Consider the following 22626-nt stretch of genomic DNA (forward strand, 5'->3'; position numbering starts at 1 on the left):
GACAGCCAGCTTTGTTTCAGATGCATTCCTTTCTCAGCACACATTGTCTTTAGGGCTCAGTTGCAGGTTGCCTGTGGCTTGCATTGCTTTTTAGCATCGAGAGAGAGAGGCAGTATTGTGCTATGTCACTGTCAGAGCTACATTGCATTAGCAGCTTATGCAGCAGACAAACCTCATGTGGTGTGAATGACCATGTGTGAAACTCAAAGGGGGAGCATTCCTTAGAGAGGCGAAAGGGAACCACATTTGCAACCATTTACACTGCAGGGAGTTAGCTACAGTCAGGTGCTTGGTCCTTTCAGACTGCAGGGATCCACACCCTTGCAGATTGTGGATCGAGCCACAATCAGACCCGGAGGTCAAGAACAAGGTTATCTTGGGATTACAGGGAGGACAGGATGGGTGCTGGTGAGACATCAGTCTGGGAGGGTGGGCTATGATCAAATGGGATCATCCTGCTCAGTCAGTCTGGGATGGGGAGTCCACAATCAGACAGGGGGTTAGGTCAATAATGGTCTGGGAGCTTATTAAGGGTCAGCCAATGCAGTCCTGGGGAAAGTAGACAATTTCTGTCTTCATTGTACTGGATCTCTGAGAGAGCCGTGACAATTATAAGTGATAATTGTGTATAGTACAGTGGAATCTCTCAGTGATTTGTAAGAGACTGGGAACTCCAAAAAGGTCAAATAAATCATGGTAACTCCAGCCTCACAGTGTAGGGCCAACAAAAGCATGGGAATTTACAAAGACACAGGCTCTGGGGGGTAAAGTTTGGATATGAATAATTACATAAAAGGGCTTAACTGAAAGGGGAAGAAGGCTGATAGGTCACAAGGGCCACATGGACAGAAGGACAAGAGGGAGCATGAAGAATTGGGGAAGAAATTAAGTGTCATAGGCAGAGCCTGCTTGTCACACACTGTAACAAGTTTGGAACCTTGCCATTTTTGATCAATGATTAATTGCGCAACAACTGGCTACTGTTTTCAGGGAATAAGTCCCCAGAAGATGCAGGCACAGCAAGAAAATGGAATGTTAGTGTCAATTATATCAAACATTGGTTAGATGTGGCTGGAATATCGTGTGCAATTCTGGTCCCCTTACCTAAGGAAGAATATACTTCTGACTGAGTAGGCCTTCCCATATCCTGGTGTTGGAACCCCAAAGGCAGCTATGGGTCATGAGAGAGCTCTACCCAAGCTACAACACAGCTGTACTCCTGCTCTAACAGCTACCCAAGAGCACTCTCCTCCATCCGCCTCACTTTGAGGGATCAAACTCTTTAAATTTGGAATGGGATTCACAATGGCTTAGGAAGCAGAGAGGGAATGCAACACAGGTCTACCAGACTGATTCCTGGGATGGTTGGACTGGCCTATGGAGGAGAAATTGAGGAGAATGGGTCTCTATTGTCTGGAATAGAATAGAATAGAATAGAATATAAATGGAATAGAAGGAGAGGCAATATCATGGAAATATACAAAATTCTTAAAAATATAGATAGGTTGATGCAGATAGAATGCTTTCCCTGGCTGGGAGCTGTGGAACCAGGCTACACAGTCTCAGAATATTAAGCAAGTTATTTAAAACTGCAATGAAGAAAAATTATTTCGCTCAAGTCTGAAAGTTTGTTCTGTTAAATCACTGCAGTTGTAGTACTTCTTTGTAGCACAATGTAGGTTTTGCAGTTAGTACTGAAAATATGACTTTTGAGGGTATCAAATGAGGATCAAAAGGAATTAGTACATTACAAAAAATAGACCTAAACAAATGTTTTCTTTATTTAACAGTGTTGCCAATCGTTCACACATTTGAACACAATCCATCAATTCCCACATTTTCTTTTGATACAAGAAATTACAGTCACGGACCAAATGCATAACATCAAGGATGTAAATAACAAGAGAAAAGACCAGGTCAACTAGAAGGGGGGGTCACTGTACAATGTAACCTGATTCCTTTTTGAATAAAATGTATAATTAATCAAAATAATACGACCAGCTTTTTATACTGAAGACTATAGTCATGGGACAAATTTTATAATTAATCATCAGACTTCCGACAGTAAATCTAAACAAAGGCTCCAATACATGTTAGCTGTATATTTACAGAAAAGGGAAAGTGACAAGGAAGTTAGGTTAGTATTTGGCAGTAGTTTCTTCCCCTAATTTAAAAAATCACCATGATTTAGTCTAAGTCTTTTGATGACAGAGATCCAAATTTCACTCAAATTAAGGAGAGATTTTGTGATGAAGAACTTCAGCATAAACAGTAATATACAAAATATTCAAAACAAAAGCTTTGTCTTAATATAATAAAAATGCGCACTAGTTTTTAGTTCCCAAAAACTTGGCATGATGAAGGGCACATTCAGATATGAGAAATCACTTCCACAAGGCATTGCTGCAATGAAAATGATGCAGGAGCCCTTTACTATCCAGCTGAGAAAATGTTTGTTGAAAACATTTTAATTAAAACCATTCTATTTTACTAAATATGCACACTGAATTTATTAAACATGTAAAACAAAATAAAAACTGTTTATTTTACAAAAAGAAAAGATTTAGAAATTTATCCTTTTAGTCCTCAGTAAAATAAACTATTTGCCAATATATATTGTAATTTTAAAAAGTACAAAAGTGTTTTTAAAGTGAATACAAAAGTTGTTGAACTTCATGTAATAAGTACCTTATATTGTTGTTGACATAAATAACAGAGGTTCACAAATACTGCAATACAACAAGTGCAGTTGGTAAGTAGGCTTCCCAACTACAGGCATCTTGCATCAAGTTCCGTTGACAGAGTTGAATCGATTAGATCAATTCTATTTCATTACTTGCTCTGCTCTGGCAAATATCTGTTTTAACATATATTATAACAAATCAATCATTGATTCCAAACAACCTACCTTGGCTCTTTCACTGCTCTATATGTTTCTGCAATTGAAAGATATAATTTCATTGTCAGCAGTAGAGAATGGACTCTGCTAAAATAATTGGCACATCACGTCTCCATGTGCATCCTAATTGTGCATTATATATTGTCACAGCATTCAAATTTAATCTACAATTCTGAAATATAACTTTCTAAGAACCACCAGTGGTATGAATATCTAAATGTGCTATCAATGCTAATGGCACCGTTGTGAGTTTAAAAAAGATATTACAATACAGACTTCAAAAATGTTGAAATTGAAACAACTGAAGATCCTATATATGATCCTAATATTGAGGTTCATGCCTATGGGCCTATTTGCACACAGCAAGCACCAGTCTATAGTAAGCAGTTTATTGCATTGTTGTGCAAGTTTTACAAAGTAATGGGATGAATATCGACTTTGGTGTCTAGCTGGACTTTACCATTTTGTCAGAATGAGTAACCCAACATTGCTTTAGTACAGTCAGGAAAATGCTGGAATCTAATGGAATCCTAACAACACACTTAGAATCCATTGTATGATCTGACAGAGTCAAAGAGGTTTTTTTTGTAAGGGAAGTAGTGTTTTCACAAATTGGAGTACGTTTTGAGGATGTGACTAACAGGGTAGACAGAGAAATGTAAAGTAGATTGAATTTTCAAAAGGTATTCAACAATATAAAATTGGTTCATGAATTGTAAAGTGATATATTCACATAAATAGAGAATTGGTTAATGGACAGGGATTAGAGGGCAGGATAGAGCATTTTCAGGTTGGCTGTAACTGCTAGAGTGTCTGCCACAAGGACAATAGATGAGCCTCAACATTTTACAATTTATTTTCTCTATTCCTTCATAGGATATGGGCACCACTGGCAAAGACAGCATTCGTTGCCCATCCATATTTACTTTTGAACTGAGTAACTTGCTGGGAATTTCAGAGTCAACCACATTACTATGTCTCTGGAGTTGCATGTTGACCAGACCAGGTAAAGATGAAAGGACAAGTGAATTGGATGGGTTTTTACAACAATTACCAGTTCCATGGCATTGGAGAACTGAATTAAAGTTATGTCAGCTGCTGTGATGGATTTTTAAACCCAGGTCCCCAGAGCATTAGCTTAGGCAGGGAATAACCAAATTAGATCCATACAAAGATGTCTAACTGCCTTCCTCGTTTGTCAAGAGGTTCATGCCTATTTACATATTTCAGCCTGAACAAGGGCTGACCATATCGTTCCAATGGAATTAAAGTACGGCTGCATCACTGACATCTTTAGGAGATAGTGGTGAGAATTTGTTTGGAGGATCTGTACATTCAAACTGACACATAGCATGACAGAGTTTCTTTTTAGATATTTGCAATATATCAACATTTAAATGCGGTTTTCCTTCAGACGAGTGATCCAATAGTTTACTTGCTAATGAAGCTTATCGGCAAAGCCTGAAATTAAAAGGCTTCTGGAGCTGGATTTGAGATCTAGAAGAGAATTTTATTTACTACCCAACCATAACAAATATTCTGTGTTGAGTAGCCCTGACCTGACCTGGGGAGTTAGTCCTTTTCTATTATTTGAGCTGCAAGTACGGTTTAGAAGTTTCATTGCTGGTGCATGAATAGGTTAAGACATCTTGTCTTGTGCTCACTTTCCAATACTACATATTCTTGATTTTTTGTTTGGAGAGTCAAAATGACGTTTACACTTAATGGAAGACAGTGAACTCCTTCATAATTGTTTTTCTATCAGAGTTACATTAAGATACTGGTACCAATTAGAGAAACCAACTATAGGTGCGTTCATATAGTCCTCACTAAATGGCTCCCAGGGACAAAGTAGGAACAAAATCTTAATAACACACAGTCACTGTGGTAAGCCTCTTGAATGATACACTTAATTCTAATTTATTTGGAACATAATCATCTAAATGTTAACTTTCTCTTCATTTGGTTATGTACAGAAGTATTTCTATGTTGCTATTTACTAATGAACATACATTAAAAGAGGAACACTTTATTTTGCTGTTCACTCACTTCTGTAATTTATGAAAATACTTATTTTTCTCTTCACCAAATATAAGTACTGAGTTCACCCTACTACATTTTGCAAAGAACACAGCTGTGCTGACTGTAGCCATTTATTTCTGCACTTTGATCGGTTACTGTGTTCCTACAAACAGACTCACAGAAAAGAACATTACCAAGTGACTTAGACACCCAGGAATTATTCTTCCCCTCCCCAAAACTAATTCAACAAAGACAAAAGCACTTTTTATTAATGTATAGGCGCAGCAGTAGGAAATATTTCCTCCTTCAACTCATTGTTTATAAGATATGTAGTATGAGAAATGTCAGGCAAATAATTTTAAAAGTAAATGGCTGGAATGTGTCTCACAGAAGCGCTAAATGACCTGCAGTTAAACATTAGGATTGTTCATATTTTGTTTCTGTTCCAATTCTCGGATACTTTCATAGTCATGCTCTCCTTCTGTGCACTGGGATTCATTTTCATTGGACTCAGTCTCCTTGTCTGTAGATTCCTCTTTCAGAACTCTGATGGGCTCATATCCTGGATCAGTCTCCTCTCCCACATCATTTACAGATGGATTTTGATCTGCAACCTTAGGTTCTCTTTCATAGTCAGCTACAGATGCATACAGATGACTGGCTGTAGATGGACGCCGTTGAGGAGTCACCTCATCGATGCTGGCATATCCACCTTCCTGTTCTGCCTCTGCTTGGGACCACTGTTTTGCAGGTTTATTCACAGTGGAGTACATGGCTGCAATCTGAAAAGAAACAGTTACCCAGCTTTAGAGTTTTAGGTGTACAAAACAAACTATACCAAAAGTGTACTTAGATTTTGGATCTATTGCATTAAAAATTCAAAACTAAAACATTATACTCTAATGCTGTCTGATCAAACATAAGTTTCTCCAAACTCTGAACTAGTACAAAGTATTCTTTCACTTGAGGCTACTATTATATTATAAATTTCTCTAAATCTTAGTTTATCTGATTATCTCAATAGGATAATGGGATCGTCCATTGTTCTATCCAGACATTCATAGTGCAATATTAGAGTTAACGAAAAATTGGCCGGAGATGGTGTTTAAAGAGTTAAGACATTATTTGTCATGATCACGTTGATCATGTATATCATTATAGTTTTTAAAAAATAACTTTTAATCTGTATGTTGCTCTGCATAGTTGCTGCTATATAGAGGATCATGTGAGATCAATTTACAGTCAAACTGTATTTGTGAACATGCCGTTATTAAAATAGGAATATATTATGTAAAACGAAGAAGAGTATTTGCCTGCATGCCAACTGCCAAATTTCACAAGAATGGGTTTTTTTTAACAAGTGAAATTACAAATTGATAATATTGAAAACATTACCTCAGTTAGCAACCTGATAAATCTATGGATCAAACATCTTAAGAGGACAGTGGAAGCAGAACTTATTGATTCATTCAAATGTAAATTACAGATTTTGGAAAATTATACATAAAACAACTTGTACTTACTTATACAGCACTTCCCATATCTACTGAACCTTTCAAAATGCTTTTGTCAGTTAATTACTTTTGAAGTGTCATCACTAGTACAATGTAAGAATTGTTGCTAATTGGTGCACAGCAAAACAGCAATGTATTAATGTCCAGATAACTTGTTCGACATTTCAATATTGTGTGAGGTCGATTGAGGAATACATTTTGGCCAAGAAAAACAGGATAATTCAGCTGTTCTGAGGAAGGGTCACTTGACCTGAAACATTAACACAGATGCTGCCAGACCAGTTAAGCTTTTCCAGCAACTTCTGGTTTTTTTGTTTTTGAGAATAATCCACCAGCTGTTTTTCAAAATAATGCCATGGGAACGTTTACACCCACCTGACCAGGTAATTGGAGCCATTGGTTAACATTTCATCTGAAAGATGACATCTTTGTTTTGGGTTTATTTTGCCTTTAAGAGGCATCTTTCAGGATTTTATACGTGGTGTGCAAACAATGTTGCGACTCTGCCTGACAGTCAATCTGCTATAGATTTTGCGAGCTGCATGCAGAGAAATCAGTTGCATTACTGAAATGCCTGATTCATAGCTTGAGTTTCACGGTTTTAAATAAACTAACCCACAGAGTTAATTAATCTGACACGAGAACGATTATTAGACCAGATAATAATCTCTTCTAAAAAAAAAAAGAGGAAAGCATAGTTACACAAGTAGAAAACATTTATTTTGTGCAACTTCCTGACTTGAAATATTTGGTTAGAGATCTGCAGGTTGCTAAAAAGCAGAGAAAGTCTAAACTGTTAGTTTTTATGTATTCATGTAAGAAAACTTCACAGTTAACAGGAATGAACAAGGTAGAATCAGTGATGTCAAACTTAAATACTTGGTATCAAGGGGTAACTTCCCTGGATTTGAATCCGTGTAAAATGATGATATTGGGAAATAGATTTAATTTTCATTTTGCTAGACGTTTTAAGGTCTATCATGCTTGAACAATCAGCAAGCAGGTTAATGTGCAGGTGAAACACATATTTGACAGTTTTGAATCATGCTACAGTGTATGAAACAATCCTCAACCTACTCTGGAGAATTTTGAAAACACAGTTGCCAGTAAGCATTCAAGAGGCTAGTTTAATTCACTTAAGAAATGCAATGATCAGGCCACCTACTGGAACAACAAGCAAAGGAAGGTCAAAGGAATATTGTGAAAATGTCCACAGAATTTCCTGTGCAGGATCAATTGTGCTGGAGTGCAAGTATGGTCATTTCACCTGGATGTAGCAGATGTTCCACATCACAGACACTGCTGAAAAAGCACGCCATTATTTCTCATAGTCACAATTCATTTAATCAATCAGATTTCAGAGACTCAACAGAAACTATAGCAGACTATTCAAGGAATAACTTGCAAAAGTGGAATAGAACATCGGACTTTCTTCTAAATTAGTGGAGATAAAATCTTAGCACTTTGCTGTGAAGAGAAAAATGGAAAAAGGCTAGTACAGGATAAATTTGAGAATATCATCTCAGAGATGATGAAGTCTTTAGATTATACCTCTACTCAGGTAAGAAAAGTGAATGAAGAGCTGGAAGGAAAGAATAAAAGCAAGATGAACCACAAGCTCTGTACCATCGCTCAAATGAAAAGAATGCAGGGAGATCTGGAACAACTCACACATCAAATGTAATGATGGAGAAAACGGTAGACATTCAGAAACAAGTGGAGACACACTGCACCCACTAGGAGCTGTCAATCAATCAGGAGACGGCCCTTTCAGAAGTAAATGTCAGCATTGATGGTCCACTGAAAGAACTCAAACGGGACATACAGGAAACCAAATAATCACTGAAGCAGCAAGTGGAAGAGTCCACAGTCTTTTCCACAAAAACTACCAAATCAAAACGCTGGACAGTTATTAGAGAGCAGGTTATGAAGAAGGAAAGTATACAGGACCAAAAAAAGTCTAAAACTTTGATCAAATTTAAAGAAACCAGGGTATGAAACCAGAAGGTTCAAAATGAGTTGGAAGTACTTGAAGAACAAAACAGAAAATCTCAGAATATTTGAATCACTCAAAATAGTTGGAGGAATGACATCACAATCAGTGGCTAATCTGAAGCATGATTGGCTGCGGATTATCTGACAAAGCAAATGCTGCAACAGAGCTGGGAAAAATAGTGTCAGATTATATATAACGTTTTTAAGAGTTAGAATTTTGAAATAGTGACACATGGGGTTGGTTATTTTATTAAAGTGTTTTAAAAAAAAACACTTTTGACCATCTTTCTAGAATGGGGCTCAATCTAGTATACAGAGGAACCTCGATTATCCGGCGTTTGATTATCCGCATATTGGATTATCCTGCGAGATTGCAAGGTCCCGATACTTGGCTAAACTATGTTATCCAGCACGCGATTATCCGAAATGCAATTAACCGAACAAAATACTCCCCGCCCGTGTCCTATGAATAATCAAGATTCCTCTATATGTGTCAATTTGCAGGGACCCCCTGGAAGATTGCTTGTTCTATGTTGTTTACGACAAGAAACATGAGGATTGAAAGCCATTAGCTTGTTTTGGTTCAAAATAAGAATTGATGTCAGCTTAGTAAACTCAGAGACTAAACATTTTGTTAGTTTTGCATAGTCCTGTGTGTGGTCAGAAGCAAATATAGTTTCTCTCCTAATAATAAAAACAAAAGAGTACAGAGGGAAAGGACAGTCACCCTGGTCAAAAAATTATTTTGTGCAACTTCCTGACTGGAAATATGTGATTTAGATGAATAACCTTTCTGGATATGAATCAGTGTAAAGTGTTCAATCTATGTTCGAAAATAGATGGAAACTTTGCTTTGCTTGACATTTTAAGAATGTTGTTTTCCTATTTACATTGTAAATCTAGAAAACGTGGTTTCTTTTCTTTTATTTTTGTCCTTTGTATAAAAAACTTCTGTTGTTAAAGAAATTCTGCAGGCCCATTACGACCATGTTTCAAAAAAAAAATGACCACCACATTAACTTAAATGAGAGATCTATCAGGCCAGATTTCATCCTTGGATCCAACTTGTCCAGTAGTACAGTCAGCTGAGATCATATTAGAAAACAATAGAAATTACAGACAGCAAACAAAAAATGCTGTGAAATTGCAGGTGAGGCATTATCCTTGAAGCAAGATTAAGCTAACACTGAGTTTAGATGACTCTTCATCAGAGCCAGTGGAAGGGGCCGCATTTATACAATATTGAGGGGTTGGAGTACTAGGGGAGAAAGGGTGTTGATAATGCAGATTAAGTGATCGGAATGCGAGAATGGTGGAGTGGAGGTCATGACCAGCAGTGTCACATCAGGTCAGCTTGGTGATGTTGGTCACATCTCGCCAGGCCAGTATAGTCGATGGAAACTTGCTCAGATTGTGTGGAGGCTGGGGGAGCGGGGAGCAGGGGTGTGGTGAAGATTGCTGTTGGGTCTGGTGAGGAGATGAGGGTGTCAGATCTGGGTAGGGATGGACCCAGGGTGGAGAGGGGTTGGGTGTTAGCTCCAGCAAAGATAGGTCAGAATGGAGGAGAGGTGGTGGTTCTGGGTCCAGTGAGGTGTTGACAGGGAGACGGCAGTGGGGCTGGAAGGGTTGGGTCAGGAGGGGCAGGTTTCAGAAGGGAGAAAAAACTGATGTCTCAGGGGTTGGGGACCTCCGTATGACTCTGTTTCATTCAGAGTGACAGTCACTCAGGAGTGAGAGAAAGTTTTTAAGGCTTTAATATTTCCTGAATCCCTATTAAATTGAAGTCAGTCAGAACCCTCCAACTTTCAGAGAGTTCCTGATGCAAGTGACTTGTCCATTAGTATTGTAAAATTCCCTGGCAATTCCCTCAAAATCAAATCGTGTCAGTTATTCCATATGCTCCTGATATAAAACTCCAGTCTCTGCTATGCCAGTGACTATTTGAGCCATTATCTCTAGGTGAGAGTGTGGTGCTGGAAAAGCACAGCAGGTAAGGCAGCATTCGAGAAGCAGGAAATTAACGTTTCGGGCATAAGCCTTAAAAACTTTCTCTCACTCCTGAGTGACTGTTACTCTGAATGAAACAGAGTCATACGGAGGTCCCCAACCCCTGAGACATCAGTTTTTTCTCCCTTCAGACAATCAATTCTTCAATGTATAATTTCAGTTACATCACACTGCAAATTTTTGCTATAAATTCTGTGTTACGATCGAGCCCTCCACAATCACCTGATGAAGGAGCGTTGCTCCGAAAGCTAGTGTGCTTCCAATTAAACCTGTTGGACTATAACCTGGTGTTGTGTGATTTTTAACTCCATTATCTCTAGTTACCAATCTGCAGCTGATCTTTATTATTTAAGGCATTGCTGGCTCAGAATCTAAAGTCTGATCGCCTATGAATGACCTGAAATGTTTATTCTTGAAAGTGATGACAAGTGACCTCTGATCGTATGGTTATTAGCTTCACAACAGGCCCAGTTATTAAAATATCACATAAATGCACCATATCACAACTGAACAAAAACAAATGAGATATCATGCAAAAATGCCAACTCATGGATTTTAAGAAATAACTCATGGTTAATGCACTATTGAACATGAACATCTTACCGACATGATGTGCATTTGAGATTCCTGCTGGGGTCTGTCAAATTATGTAGTACTAACCCAGCCTTAAAATAGCAATCAAAACTAGTGGCTAATGGGGAGAAAGGTAGTTTGCTAAAGGTAAAGAACTATAGATCAACAATTCAGAGATTCAAAGCTCTTAATCAGCCCTAGGGAACGTGCTGAAGCAACTTGCATGTAAAGAGAGTTCGAAATAACACCTAGAGGAACAGTAGCAAGTTAAAAGCAAATTGAATTAACGAAAGGTACTAAATAGAACTAATAAATTGCAGCTGGATTTTACACACCCTGACGAGCAGCTTTGAAGGCAAGGGGCATGTAAAATCCAGCCAGGGGCCTCTCCTCCACCTAATGCTCTCCCCACTACCCATCTGAGATTTTTATGGGGGAGTGGGGAGGCTCACTCTTGGGCCAAGGAAAGCACTTAATAGGCCATTTAAAATTTATAGTGACTTAAGTGCCTCATCCTGGCCATGCCAGTAATTCCCAGCATTAAATTGCTGTGCTGACAGGGATGTGGACAAATTCCCCAAGTCGTTTCCATCTGGGGGCAGGGATTGACGCGTCTCATAAAATCCAGTCTATGCTACAGATTAGACACAAGAGATATCACAAATAGTTGACAACCTTCATTCTAAATTATATATCATATTGTAGATGTTATAATACAAAGTAATTCTTTCCATGTATACTGTGTCTCGTCTAGTTTTTTTTTCTAGAAATAGTCTTTCTAAAAGTTAAATTGGCTTGATGCATTGTTTTGACTGGCTTAGCCTTATTAAATACCACAGAATAGTTGCCATTGCTTTGTGTGTTTAAGTAATTGTCAGCTAAATTTAAAAGGATCTATTCATCATCTCAACCAACTGGACAATTCACATTGTTTGTATTTGAATTCTCCCTAAAGTGGTTTTCTGTCCACGGACAGGAATTGTCCCTACAACATTAATTTTGGATTTTTTAAACTACTTATTTATTGTGATGGAATTAAAGTAATTTCTACAAATCTAAAGTTAAACTGGTTTCATTTTTGCCACAGAATCTTCAGAAAATCTTCACAGAAATGCAAGCACATTATGTGTTCTTGCCCTTAACCACATCTTCGTTACTCTAGCTGAAAGTTTAAGTGAATTTCTCTAACATGGCTTCCCATTTGTAAACCCAACTAAAGCGATATAATTAAGTCACATTTCCAAATGTTTCCTATTTTGTCCTGCACAATTGATTCCAGAATTTAATTACTTGGATTCCTTCCAATTCTCTTTTCTAAATCGTGTGACTGTGCCAGGTTTTGCTAAACACAAATGCATGGATGACACAGACCAATATTAGTACAGTTCATCCAGTGAATTGTAGCAAGTAAGGAATACAAATTGGCCCAAAGCCTGCTGACTGATTTGCAAAGGTCCATCTTTAGTTTTTTGAAAATGGAGTCTCCCATTTAACCCTCTTTGAGTTTCATGAAGTTGCTGGGAATTAATACACTTAAAAATGTGATATTAATGATGATCAATAATTATCCCGCTACCCTCGCTTGTTTCTTTCTTTATCTATTCCATCACAACTACAGCATCCCCTGCCAAGAAAAGTCTTGATGTTCACGCACGGCTATTTCAGAAGTCTCCACCCCAGGAGCCCTCCCACTCCCCCTTTGCAATATCATCCAAAAGAAAGGCATCAGGTCACAATCTCTGAAGACCGATAACTTTTGAAAATAGATACAAGTTTCTCAGCGAGCAATTTAAAGAAAAGACTTTTACTCTAACATATTAAAATCAGCCTAGACTAAGCATTTAGTAGGCAAATAACTAAGGAAAAAAAGTGTTCCCTCATAAGTTCTTAACACAGCCTAAAATGCCACACCACATTTATACACGACTCTGCTAATGTTGTGGTTGTTCTGAATTAGCCGACTGGAGGGTATAGGTAGTTCTGGAGTTCACTCATCTTTAGTTATGTCTGGTGTCTCTGGACATGCACTCATGCAATCTTCAATGAATCATGTTGAGTTCATAGTAATGTGTTGGGCCAGAAGTTTATACATTTTAGTCTCCAGCATCTGCAGTCCTCACTTTCTCCTAGAAGATTTTAACCTACTGCGAATCATCTTGTAAGGATGCCTTCCTTGAAGAAGCTCTCTTCCTCCCTTAAATTCCTGAAGAAGGGCTCATGCCCGAAACGTCAATTCTCCTGCTCCTTGGATGCTGCCTGACCTGCTGCGCTTTTCTAGCAACACATTTTCAGCTCTGATCTCCAGCATCTGCAGTCCTCACTTTCTCCTAAACGAATAGGATTACCTCAACAAAGCTTGTGGACAGGGACCACTGAACCACCTTTTCAGCCTTTCCCTCCGTCCCATAGCACTCAGGTTTCTTTTCCTATCTTTCTGGGTATGAGTACAGGGGGGGTTTATAAAAGGAGTTAGTGTTATATGTTGATGATTCATAGTGTTTACCTGTGGCTAGAATCTATCTATTGGCAATAAATATTAATTCGTATTGAGTGAGTTTCTGTCAACATGGGTATTTATAAGCCAGATAAATTGGGGAATTCTGCACATGTTCTAAAATCCTTAACTTTTGTGATGACTCCAGGAAAAGCAGGGCTTGATTTCTAACAGAAGTGTAACAAGGGTGACACTTGAAAGACAAATCATCAGGAGGAAATAATACTTTTTCACCTCAGAGTATTTTAAAAGGATTTCAAATATCCATTGAGGCTATAGTTTGGTAGCTAAAAGTCCAGAATACATGAAACAGATTATGAAAAAGGACAAATACCTACTATGAGATGAAGACTGATTAAAACCAATAATATCAATATTTAACATCCACTATATCACCTGACCCAGATAACAAAGTCAGTGGTAATAGTGATAGCTGCCTTTGCAAACATACTGTTCAACTTTATTATTTATCAGGAGGCCAAGAATGCCACTTTTTGAGTCAGCTCTTGTAGGACTACATTTATGTACTATAGAGTACAGAATTTGAGATATAAATGTATAAAATATCTGAACAATGAATTTTTCTTCAGTTTTAAATCAAGAAGAGAGCAATTGGAGGAAATACAAATGAATCCCAATATGTTTTCTTACAAGCAGAGTTTTGTGAATGTAGTAGCTGGAAAAATGAATAGAACATGCAGTTTTCATTAACAATGACATTTTCATGTATGGTTCAAGTTATAAGGTCCACACAATCAAAACGACAGAAATATTCTAATCCAACTCTGTCCATTTTACAGACAATGTGTTCACACCAGGGAGTCCATTGTGCAAAGAACATTGCTGTCTATGGGGAAAACGAACACCTATGCCAAGAAAGAGCAACAATGGTGCTCCCTGCTGCTACCATTTAAACGAACGACCCTAATGCTTGGTTTATTTCTTCAAAATCTTTACTCACCGACAGTCAGTCAGCTAGTTTACAATGAAGTTTGCAAGTTAGATCAGGAAGGCTAATGTTAACCTAAGGAAAGGATTAGCAAATTTAAGCATTGTTACAATAAACCAATCATAAAGGAAATGTTTGGGAAAGTAAATACCATGTAAAATACAGTCACTTGTGCAAACAAAATAATAAAAACATCAAGAATGGATAGTGATGCAGATCTGCCTGCCACTAACAGTTAAAATCATGTGAACAGCCATTAGCTACATTTGAAAAACGTGCGGTCAAGTAACATCTCAGTCCTGCTTTGACAAGGGGCCTTACTGGGATTGGGGACTTGGACATAAACTGGCAACATGCTTGAGTGGACAGACAGATGGGTTGGGTGGAAGGTCAACACATTTAGAAAAGTGGCACAGTTTATTCATATAGTCAGCTCATTACAATTATTTCACTTGGGAGCTGGCCAAAATGCGCATTATAGAGAAATACACAACATCTCGGGAGAAACAGCACGGGACCATCAAGGGGCTGAGAAAAAGTGCTCTAATAATGATGTTTGAAAACACTTCAAGTCTGTTACTGAAGCTGAGGAGTCATTTCTGCAATAAACTGATGTTATATCCTAGTCTCTTGCGAATTTGTACAGTCAAGCTGCTATTTCCTCTTCAGTTTGGTTTATAGGCTTATAAAAAGGAGCACATGTAATACTGAACACTAGTCTCTAGCAGGCAACACAGTAAAGTCCGCTATTGAAGAAGCATTGAGAATGCAAGTAAACATTTCTGGTAATTCCCAGGTGTTTGTGAATATGTGGAGATTGCTGGAAAAATCAACCATTGAGGAGTCAAAAATGGCCACCATTTTCCTGAAATGAAGTCATTGCATCTTCATAGTCAGATTGGATCTTCTGCAGGGCATAACACCTGGTGGTATGTTTTAAAATATGCTCAAAGGGTTTATTTAAGTACTGAGACTGAAGATACACGGCATCATCTTTTTCAACACATTTAGAGATCTGGGCAACTTGACAACAAGATCTTAATGGACCAGCTAGTGGGAGTATTTGCAGACGCAGAGTCAGAGAGTCATAGAGATGTACAGCACGGAAACAAATCCTTCGGTCCAACTTGTCCATGCTGACCAGATATCCCAACCTAATCTAGTCCCACCTGCCATCGCCTGGCCCATATACCTCCAAACCCTTCCTGTTCATATACCCATCCAGATCCCTTTTAAATGTTGCAATTGTACTAGCCTCCATCACTTCCTCTGGCAGCTCATTCCATACATGTACCACCCTCTGCATGAAAAAGTTGTCCATCAGGTCTTTTTTTATATCTTTCCCCTCTAACCCTAAACCTATGCCCACTAGTTCCTGACTTCCCCACCCCAGGAAAAAGACTTTGTTAATTAATTCTATCCTTGCCCCTTATGATTTTATAAACCTTTATAAGGTCACCCCTCAGCCTCCAACGCTCAAGGGAAAACAGCCCTAGCCTATTCAGCCTCTCCCTATCGCACAAATCCTCCAACCCTGGCAACATCCTTGTAAATCTTTTCTGAACCCTTTAAGGTTTCACAACATCTTTCCACTAGGAAGGAGACCAGAATTGCACGCAATATTCCAACAGTGGCCTAACCAAATTCCTGTACAGCAGCAACATGACCTCCCAATCCCTGTACTCAATACTCTGACCAATAAAAGAAAGCATACCAAACGCCTTCTTCACGATCCTATCTACCTGGGACTCCACTTTCAAGGAGCTATGAACCTGCATTCCAAGGTCTCTTTTTGGTCAGCAACATTCCCAAGGACCTTGCCATTAAGTGTATTAGCCCTGCTAAGATTTGCTTTCCCAAAATGCAGCAGCTCGTATTTATCTAAACTAAACTCCATCTGCCACTTCTCATCCCATTGGCCCATCTGATCAAGACCCCATTGTAATGAGGTAACCTTCTTCGCTGTCCACTACACCTCTAATTTTGGTGTCATCTGCAAACTTACTAACTATACCTCTCATGCTCACATCCAAATCCATTTATATAAATGATGAAAAGTAGTGGACCCAGCACCGATCCTTGTGGCACTCCACTGGTCACAATCCTCCAGTCTCAAAAAAACCCTCCACCACCACCACTCTCTGTCTTCTACCTTTGAGCACTTCTGTATCCAAATGGTTAGTTCTCCCTGTATTCCATGAGATCTAACCTTGCTAACCAATCTCCCATGGGGAACCTTGTCGAATGCCTGACTGAAGTCCACATAGATTATATCTACCGCTCTGCCCTCATCAATCCTTTTTGTTACTTCTTCAAAAAACTCAATCAAGTTTGTGAGACATGATTTCCCACGCACAAAGCCATGTTGACCATCCCTAATCAGTCCTTCCCTTTCCAAATACATGCACATCCTGTCCCTCAGGATTCCCTCCAACAACTTGCCAACTACCAACGTCATGGCTCACCGGTCTATAGTTCCTTGGCTTGTCCTTATCACCTTTCTTAAGCACTGGCACTACATTCGCCAACCTCCAGTCTTCCAGGATCTCACCTGTGACTGTCAATGATAAAAATATCTCAGCGAGTGGCCCAGAAATCACTTCCTTAGCTTCCCACAGAGTTCTAGGGTACACTTGATCAGGTCCTGGGGATTTATTCACTTGTGAGCACTTCAAGACATCCAGCACTTCCTCCTCTAATATGGACAACCTCTCCACATTACAACATGAAGACCAGCATCCCATTACCAAGTCACCCTGTATTTACATGTGCATAGTACATGACACTGATCCAGAGCCAGCTCCTAGTTGGAGCAGAATCCATGACACTCCTGTTTATCTCTGTCAGCCAGGATTCCCTGATTGGACAAGGTTAACAGCCTTAATCAGGGAATTCATATGCTATGAGATTGACCTGGCTGACCTCATTCAAAACAATACAGCGAGGTTCCCACCTGCTTCAAAAAGGTCAATTTCATCCCGGATCCAAATAACAATCAGGCAACTGGCCTGAATAACTGCTGCCCAGTGGCTCTGACATCCATCATTTGAGGTTCTCCAAGAGATTAGTAATGGCATCAACTCCAGCCTCCTAGATTACCTCAATTTGCTATAATTCACCTCCCATCACAACAGGTCTACAGCAGACACCATCTCCCTGGCTCCATGCTCATTCCTGGAACATCTGGATAACAAGGACACCTACGTCAGGCTCATATTTATTGACTTTAGCTCCACTTTCAACATCATAATTTCAACAAAATTCATCTCCAAACTCTGAAACCCAGGATTCTGCTCTCCCTTCTGCAACTGGATCCTTGACTTATAGAGTCATACAGTACAGAAACAGACCCTTCGGTCCAACCAGTCCATGTTGACCATAATACCAAAATAAACTATATCGCTCAAAACATTTCTTATTCATGTATTTATCCAAATGTCTTTTAAGTGCTGTAACTGTCTCGTCATCTACCACTTCCTCTGGAAGTTCATTCAAAGCACTCACATTTTAAAAACTTTGCCTCTCGTGTCCTTTTTAAATCTTTCTCCTCTCACTTTAAAAATACACCCCTACCATAGGGAAAAGATATTTGCCATTCACCTTATCATTACCCGTCATGATTTTATAAACCGCTATACGGTCACCCCTCAACCTCCAATGCTCCAGTGAAAAAAATCCCAGCCTCTCTCTCAATAACTCAAACCTTCTATTCCCAGCAGCATCCTGGTAAATCTTTTCTGAATTCCTGACCTGCAGATTGCAATCAGTGAGGATAGGCAACAACACCTCCTCCACAATAATCCTCAAAACCGGTGCCCCATAAAGGCAAAATACAAAACCCCTTATTATGCTCCTTATACACTCGCAATTATGTGGCCAAATTCAGTTCTAACTCCATCTACAAATTTGCTGACGACAGCACCGCAGAAGGTCAGATCCTAAACAATGAGACAGATTACAGGCAAGAGATAAAGAGCTTATTAACATGGTGCAATCTTTCCCTCAATGTCAGCACAATGCAGGTTCTGGTCATCGACTTCAGGAACCGGAATGGAGGACATGCCCCTGTCTGTATCAAAAGTGCTGAGGTGAAGATGGTCATAAATATCAACAACGATCTATCCTGATCCATCCATATCAAGAAAGTACACCAATGCCTCTCCTTTCTCAGTAGGCTAAGGAAACTCAGTATGTCCATAGTGACTCCTCTCAATTTTTCTAGATGCACCATAGAAGGTATATCTGGATGCATCACAGCTTGGTACGGCAACTGCTCTGCTGAAGACCACAAGAAATTGCAGAGACTTATAAATATAACCCAGTCCATCATGAAAAGTAGCCTTCCTTCTATTGACTTCATCTGCACTTCCCACTGCCTCAGGAAAGCAGCCAACATAATCAAAGACCCTTCCCACCCTGGTTATACCTGCTTCCACCCTCTTCCATCAGGTAGAAGATACAAAATTTTGAAAATACGTTCCAACCGATTTCAGAGCAGCTTCTTCCCTGCTGTTAACAGACATTTGAACAGACCTCTCATGTATTAAAGTTGATCTTTCTCTGTAGCTGTAACTCTATTCTGCATTCTGTTCTATTACTTTGATGTAACTACATAAGGTATGATTTGTCTGGTTAGCCTGCAACATAATACTTTTCATTGTATCTCAGTACACATGACCTGAATAAATCAAGTCAAATCAAAAACCAATCCCAGAGCTCAGATGAGATAATGGACCAATTTCTTAGAATTAAAGAAATGTTGGCACAGAAGGCTGTCTCTTTAACCCCATTACTCCCACCAAAGATCCTTACATATGTCTTTTTTTTCCAAAAATTTAATCCACTTCCTTCAAAATATTTTTTGTCTCTCTCTCAATAACTACATACCCATCTTCTTAGATACCAAAACTGCTCATGTCAATATGTAACAAGATCTGTATAACATTCGGGCTTGACCTGACAAGTGGCAACATTCATTTGAGACAATGACCACCTCCAATAAGAGAGAATCTAATCATTTCCCCTTGATAGTTAAATGGTAGTACCATGACTCAAATCCAAACCATCTACATTCTGAATATTAATGTTGATGTGGAACTTAACTGGATCAGCCATACAAATACTGTGGCTACAAGACCAGATCAGAAGGAATTTGGCTGAGAGTAATTCACCTCATGACTCCCCAAAGCCTGTCTAACATCTGCAATGCACATGTCAAGAGTGTGGTAGAATACTTTCTGCTTGCCTGGATGAATGCAGCTCTAAAATGGCTGCAACATTTCCAATCCAAGGTCCCAATTTGCCCATACAGACATAAATGGTTTTAGGATGCATAAGTTAGTTAGCTGGCCCCGAACAAGTACATTTTGTGGATCTGGAGTGTTTTAAACATGCCACATAGCCTTTCTAACCCTTCTGATCTGGCAATGAATACAAAAGTACCCAATTATCTATCAGTTAAATCATGAAGTTGATGTTAAGTGGTAACAAGAAGCATAATGGTGGTGGCATACTGTTCTTCATAAAGATACCATCAGGTCGAGTCATTATTTTTGTTTGAAGGGTCTCAGACTGAAAGCAAACAAATGGAATAGGCGGGTTAACAACTAAGGACAATCTAATTCTTCAATTTGATTTTATTCTATGGTAAGAAAAAGGCTTTTGAACATGAGTCACCATGAAAAACCGGTAAAATTATGACCCATTCAATATAATTAATATAGGTAAAGCTGAGATGGATGATTTCACAAGGCCTACTGCTTTTAGCTTTGAGAACAATAATATTTATCAGAGCTCAGTAAACACCTTCTGAAGCATTGGCAGATTTGCACTTACAGAAAAAAATAATGGTAAAATCTTCAATACAGTAATGTGCAGGAAGGCAGCAGTTAACACAGTTAAAATATATTGCACCACTCAATAAATGCTTTCAGAGTCAAAGTGAACACGGGCTAAAAGCATTTATTTGCTCATTGATTTTCCCCATGTTCAACCTTGTCAGGATCTCACTGCTTCCAAGTTAAATCTCCTTTGATTTAACAGACAGAAACCCTGCAAATTTATCAAACAAGTGTTCCTTCAGTTATTTAAAAATTCTTATTGTAAAAAGACAAAATTTGTTTCTTAAAATGCCAATTTAAAGTCAAACCTACCCTCAATCTCAATTTATTCCATTTAAGATGTTCGTCAAGACTATATAAAAAAAATTGACTTGTGTGAAATTTGTTTTATTTGAAGGAAAAATATTCTTGGTAACAATCACCATTAGTATCAGAAAAAGGTCAGATATTGCATTCTTGAAGACAGGATATTATCCTAATCTCAAAAAAGAACTCCTCACTGCCTCAGTGTGACTTTTCTATTTCCAATTCTAGCTATCCTTTGACATCTTTGAATGGGATTACTGGTTTAGCACCAAGTTGAGGTAGAGTTATTTTGACTGTGAAAGAATGAAATGGAGTCTGCCCAGTATCCATTTCACATTTCCTTTCTCTTACATGGTGCTGAAGGTAATGTTAATCCCATCATTCCACTTTAGATATAGATACAGCACCAGAAGTGAGGCATTAGTGTCCAACCCACACAACATTTATTCCCAGCAGTAATGGGGTCAGCTAATTTGGATGGCTGGCTTGTAATGCATAGCAACGCCAACAGCGTGGGTTCAATTCCCAAATCGGACGCCACGAAGGACCTCCTGGTTATCCTCTCCCCTTGCCTGAAGCGTGCTGACTCTCAAGTTAAAGCCCCACCAGTTGTCTCTCCCCCTCTGGGACTATGGTGATTTTACCTGTACACTTTTAATAATCAGACAATTCCAAATTAGTTAAAGATACTTTGCAGTATGTTGTAAATCAAAGATAGTTAAGACTATCAAAACAAATGATCAGACAGCTCAGAACACATTTGCACAATTTATTTATACAAGGCCCTTATAGTCCAGCATTACAGGAAATGCCATAACCATAAGTCTCCCATGTATATTAAACTTTCCAGATGAACTAGGTCATAGGTGGTGTTTTGTTATAGTTTGGCATTGTATAATTAGCTTTTAAGCAGTAAATTGTGCATGAAATTACAGTAAGAAATCAATTACAAAGAAGCCTTTTTTATTGGATTATTTGAAAGATTGGGATTTTAAAGAATATAGATTCCAGATACAATGATGGAGTGGGTTTCACATCTTGAAATGATAGGTTAGGGTAGAAAGCAGACTGGTTCCAGCAACTGAGGAATCTAGATTGAGAGCCAAGTAGAATAAACTTGCGTAAGAGATCTAGAAGAGTGAGCAAGAGAAATTTCTTCACAAATTGTGAGGCTGTGAAATTCATTTCTAAGATTGGTGACTGATCTGGAAATGATGTTAACATTGACAATTAGATTGGATAGTGTAATGTAATGATTGGAACCAGGTGGATCTCCCGACCATTGTTGTGGAAGAATCACTCAATGTTCTATAAAAAAATTACCAAGAGACGCAGAAAATCCTTCACAAAATTAAACTTCAATCTTGCAAAATCAAAGCTGTGGCAGCCAGCAAAATGTTTTTGCAGACTGCCAAGATTGTTTTTGTTCATCTGCAGTTTATACAATTGTTGGTCCCGCGCTTATCGGATAATATTAGCATAGCCAATCAAGCCAGCTTGCTTTGTCTTTCTAAACTAATCATTGTCTGCCACACTGGTTCCCTATATTACACCTAACCTATCACATTACAGCACCATTGTCTTCAGCATTCTCTCATCTACCAATGATTTAATTAACCTATCACTATGCACTACCATTATCTGTTACTGGAGCCCTGTAATATGATCCCCAGGCATGCTTACAACACTAAGTTAACAACATAACTGCCAGAGTAATTTCCATACCATGAGATCCTTTATTAGGGATATTAACCTGGGCCAGAGAGCTCTGGTTAACAGATATAAACAGGGGATTCAGAGAATCCCCTCACTTCAGGGACTGGCTCTGAGCTAGCTGGTGACAGCCAATATACTGTGCACATGTAAATCAAAGGTGACTTAGTGGCAGGATACCAGCCTCTGTGCAGTTATTTCAGAGGGGAAAATGAAGAAAAAGATGGAGGAAGACAGAAACAAGAGAGTGACAAATGTGATCTGGATGCTATACTTGTGGAACATAAATGTCAATATGAATTTCCAGGGATGAA

At 38.7% G+C, this 22626-nt stretch overlaps 1 protein-coding gene across 5 annotated transcripts in view; it reads right to left on the bottom strand.

Moving 5' to 3' along the window:
- Positions 1 to 1757: 1757 nt before the first annotated feature.
- pag1 (phosphoprotein membrane anchor with glycosphingolipid microdomains 1) overlaps positions 1758 to 22626 on the bottom strand; it is a 176626-nt gene continuing 155757 nt past the window's right edge. For all 5 annotated transcript variants that reach the window (XM_087986004.1, XM_087986003.1, XM_087986000.1 and 2 more), the window contains one exon: positions 1758 to 5703. In XM_087986004.1, coding sequence (XP_087842130.1) covers positions 5332 to 5703 — 372 coding nt within the window. In that variant the 3' untranslated portion in view covers positions 1758 to 5331. The remainder of the gene's footprint in view (positions 5704 to 22626) is intronic.

Source organism: Chiloscyllium plagiosum, unplaced genomic scaffold, assembly GCF_037043375.1.
Source record: "Chiloscyllium plagiosum isolate Xiang-an unplaced genomic scaffold, Cpla_swu_hap1 HiC_scaffold_4, whole genome shotgun sequence".
NCBI lineage: Eukaryota > Metazoa > Chordata > Chondrichthyes > Orectolobiformes > Hemiscylliidae > Chiloscyllium > Chiloscyllium plagiosum.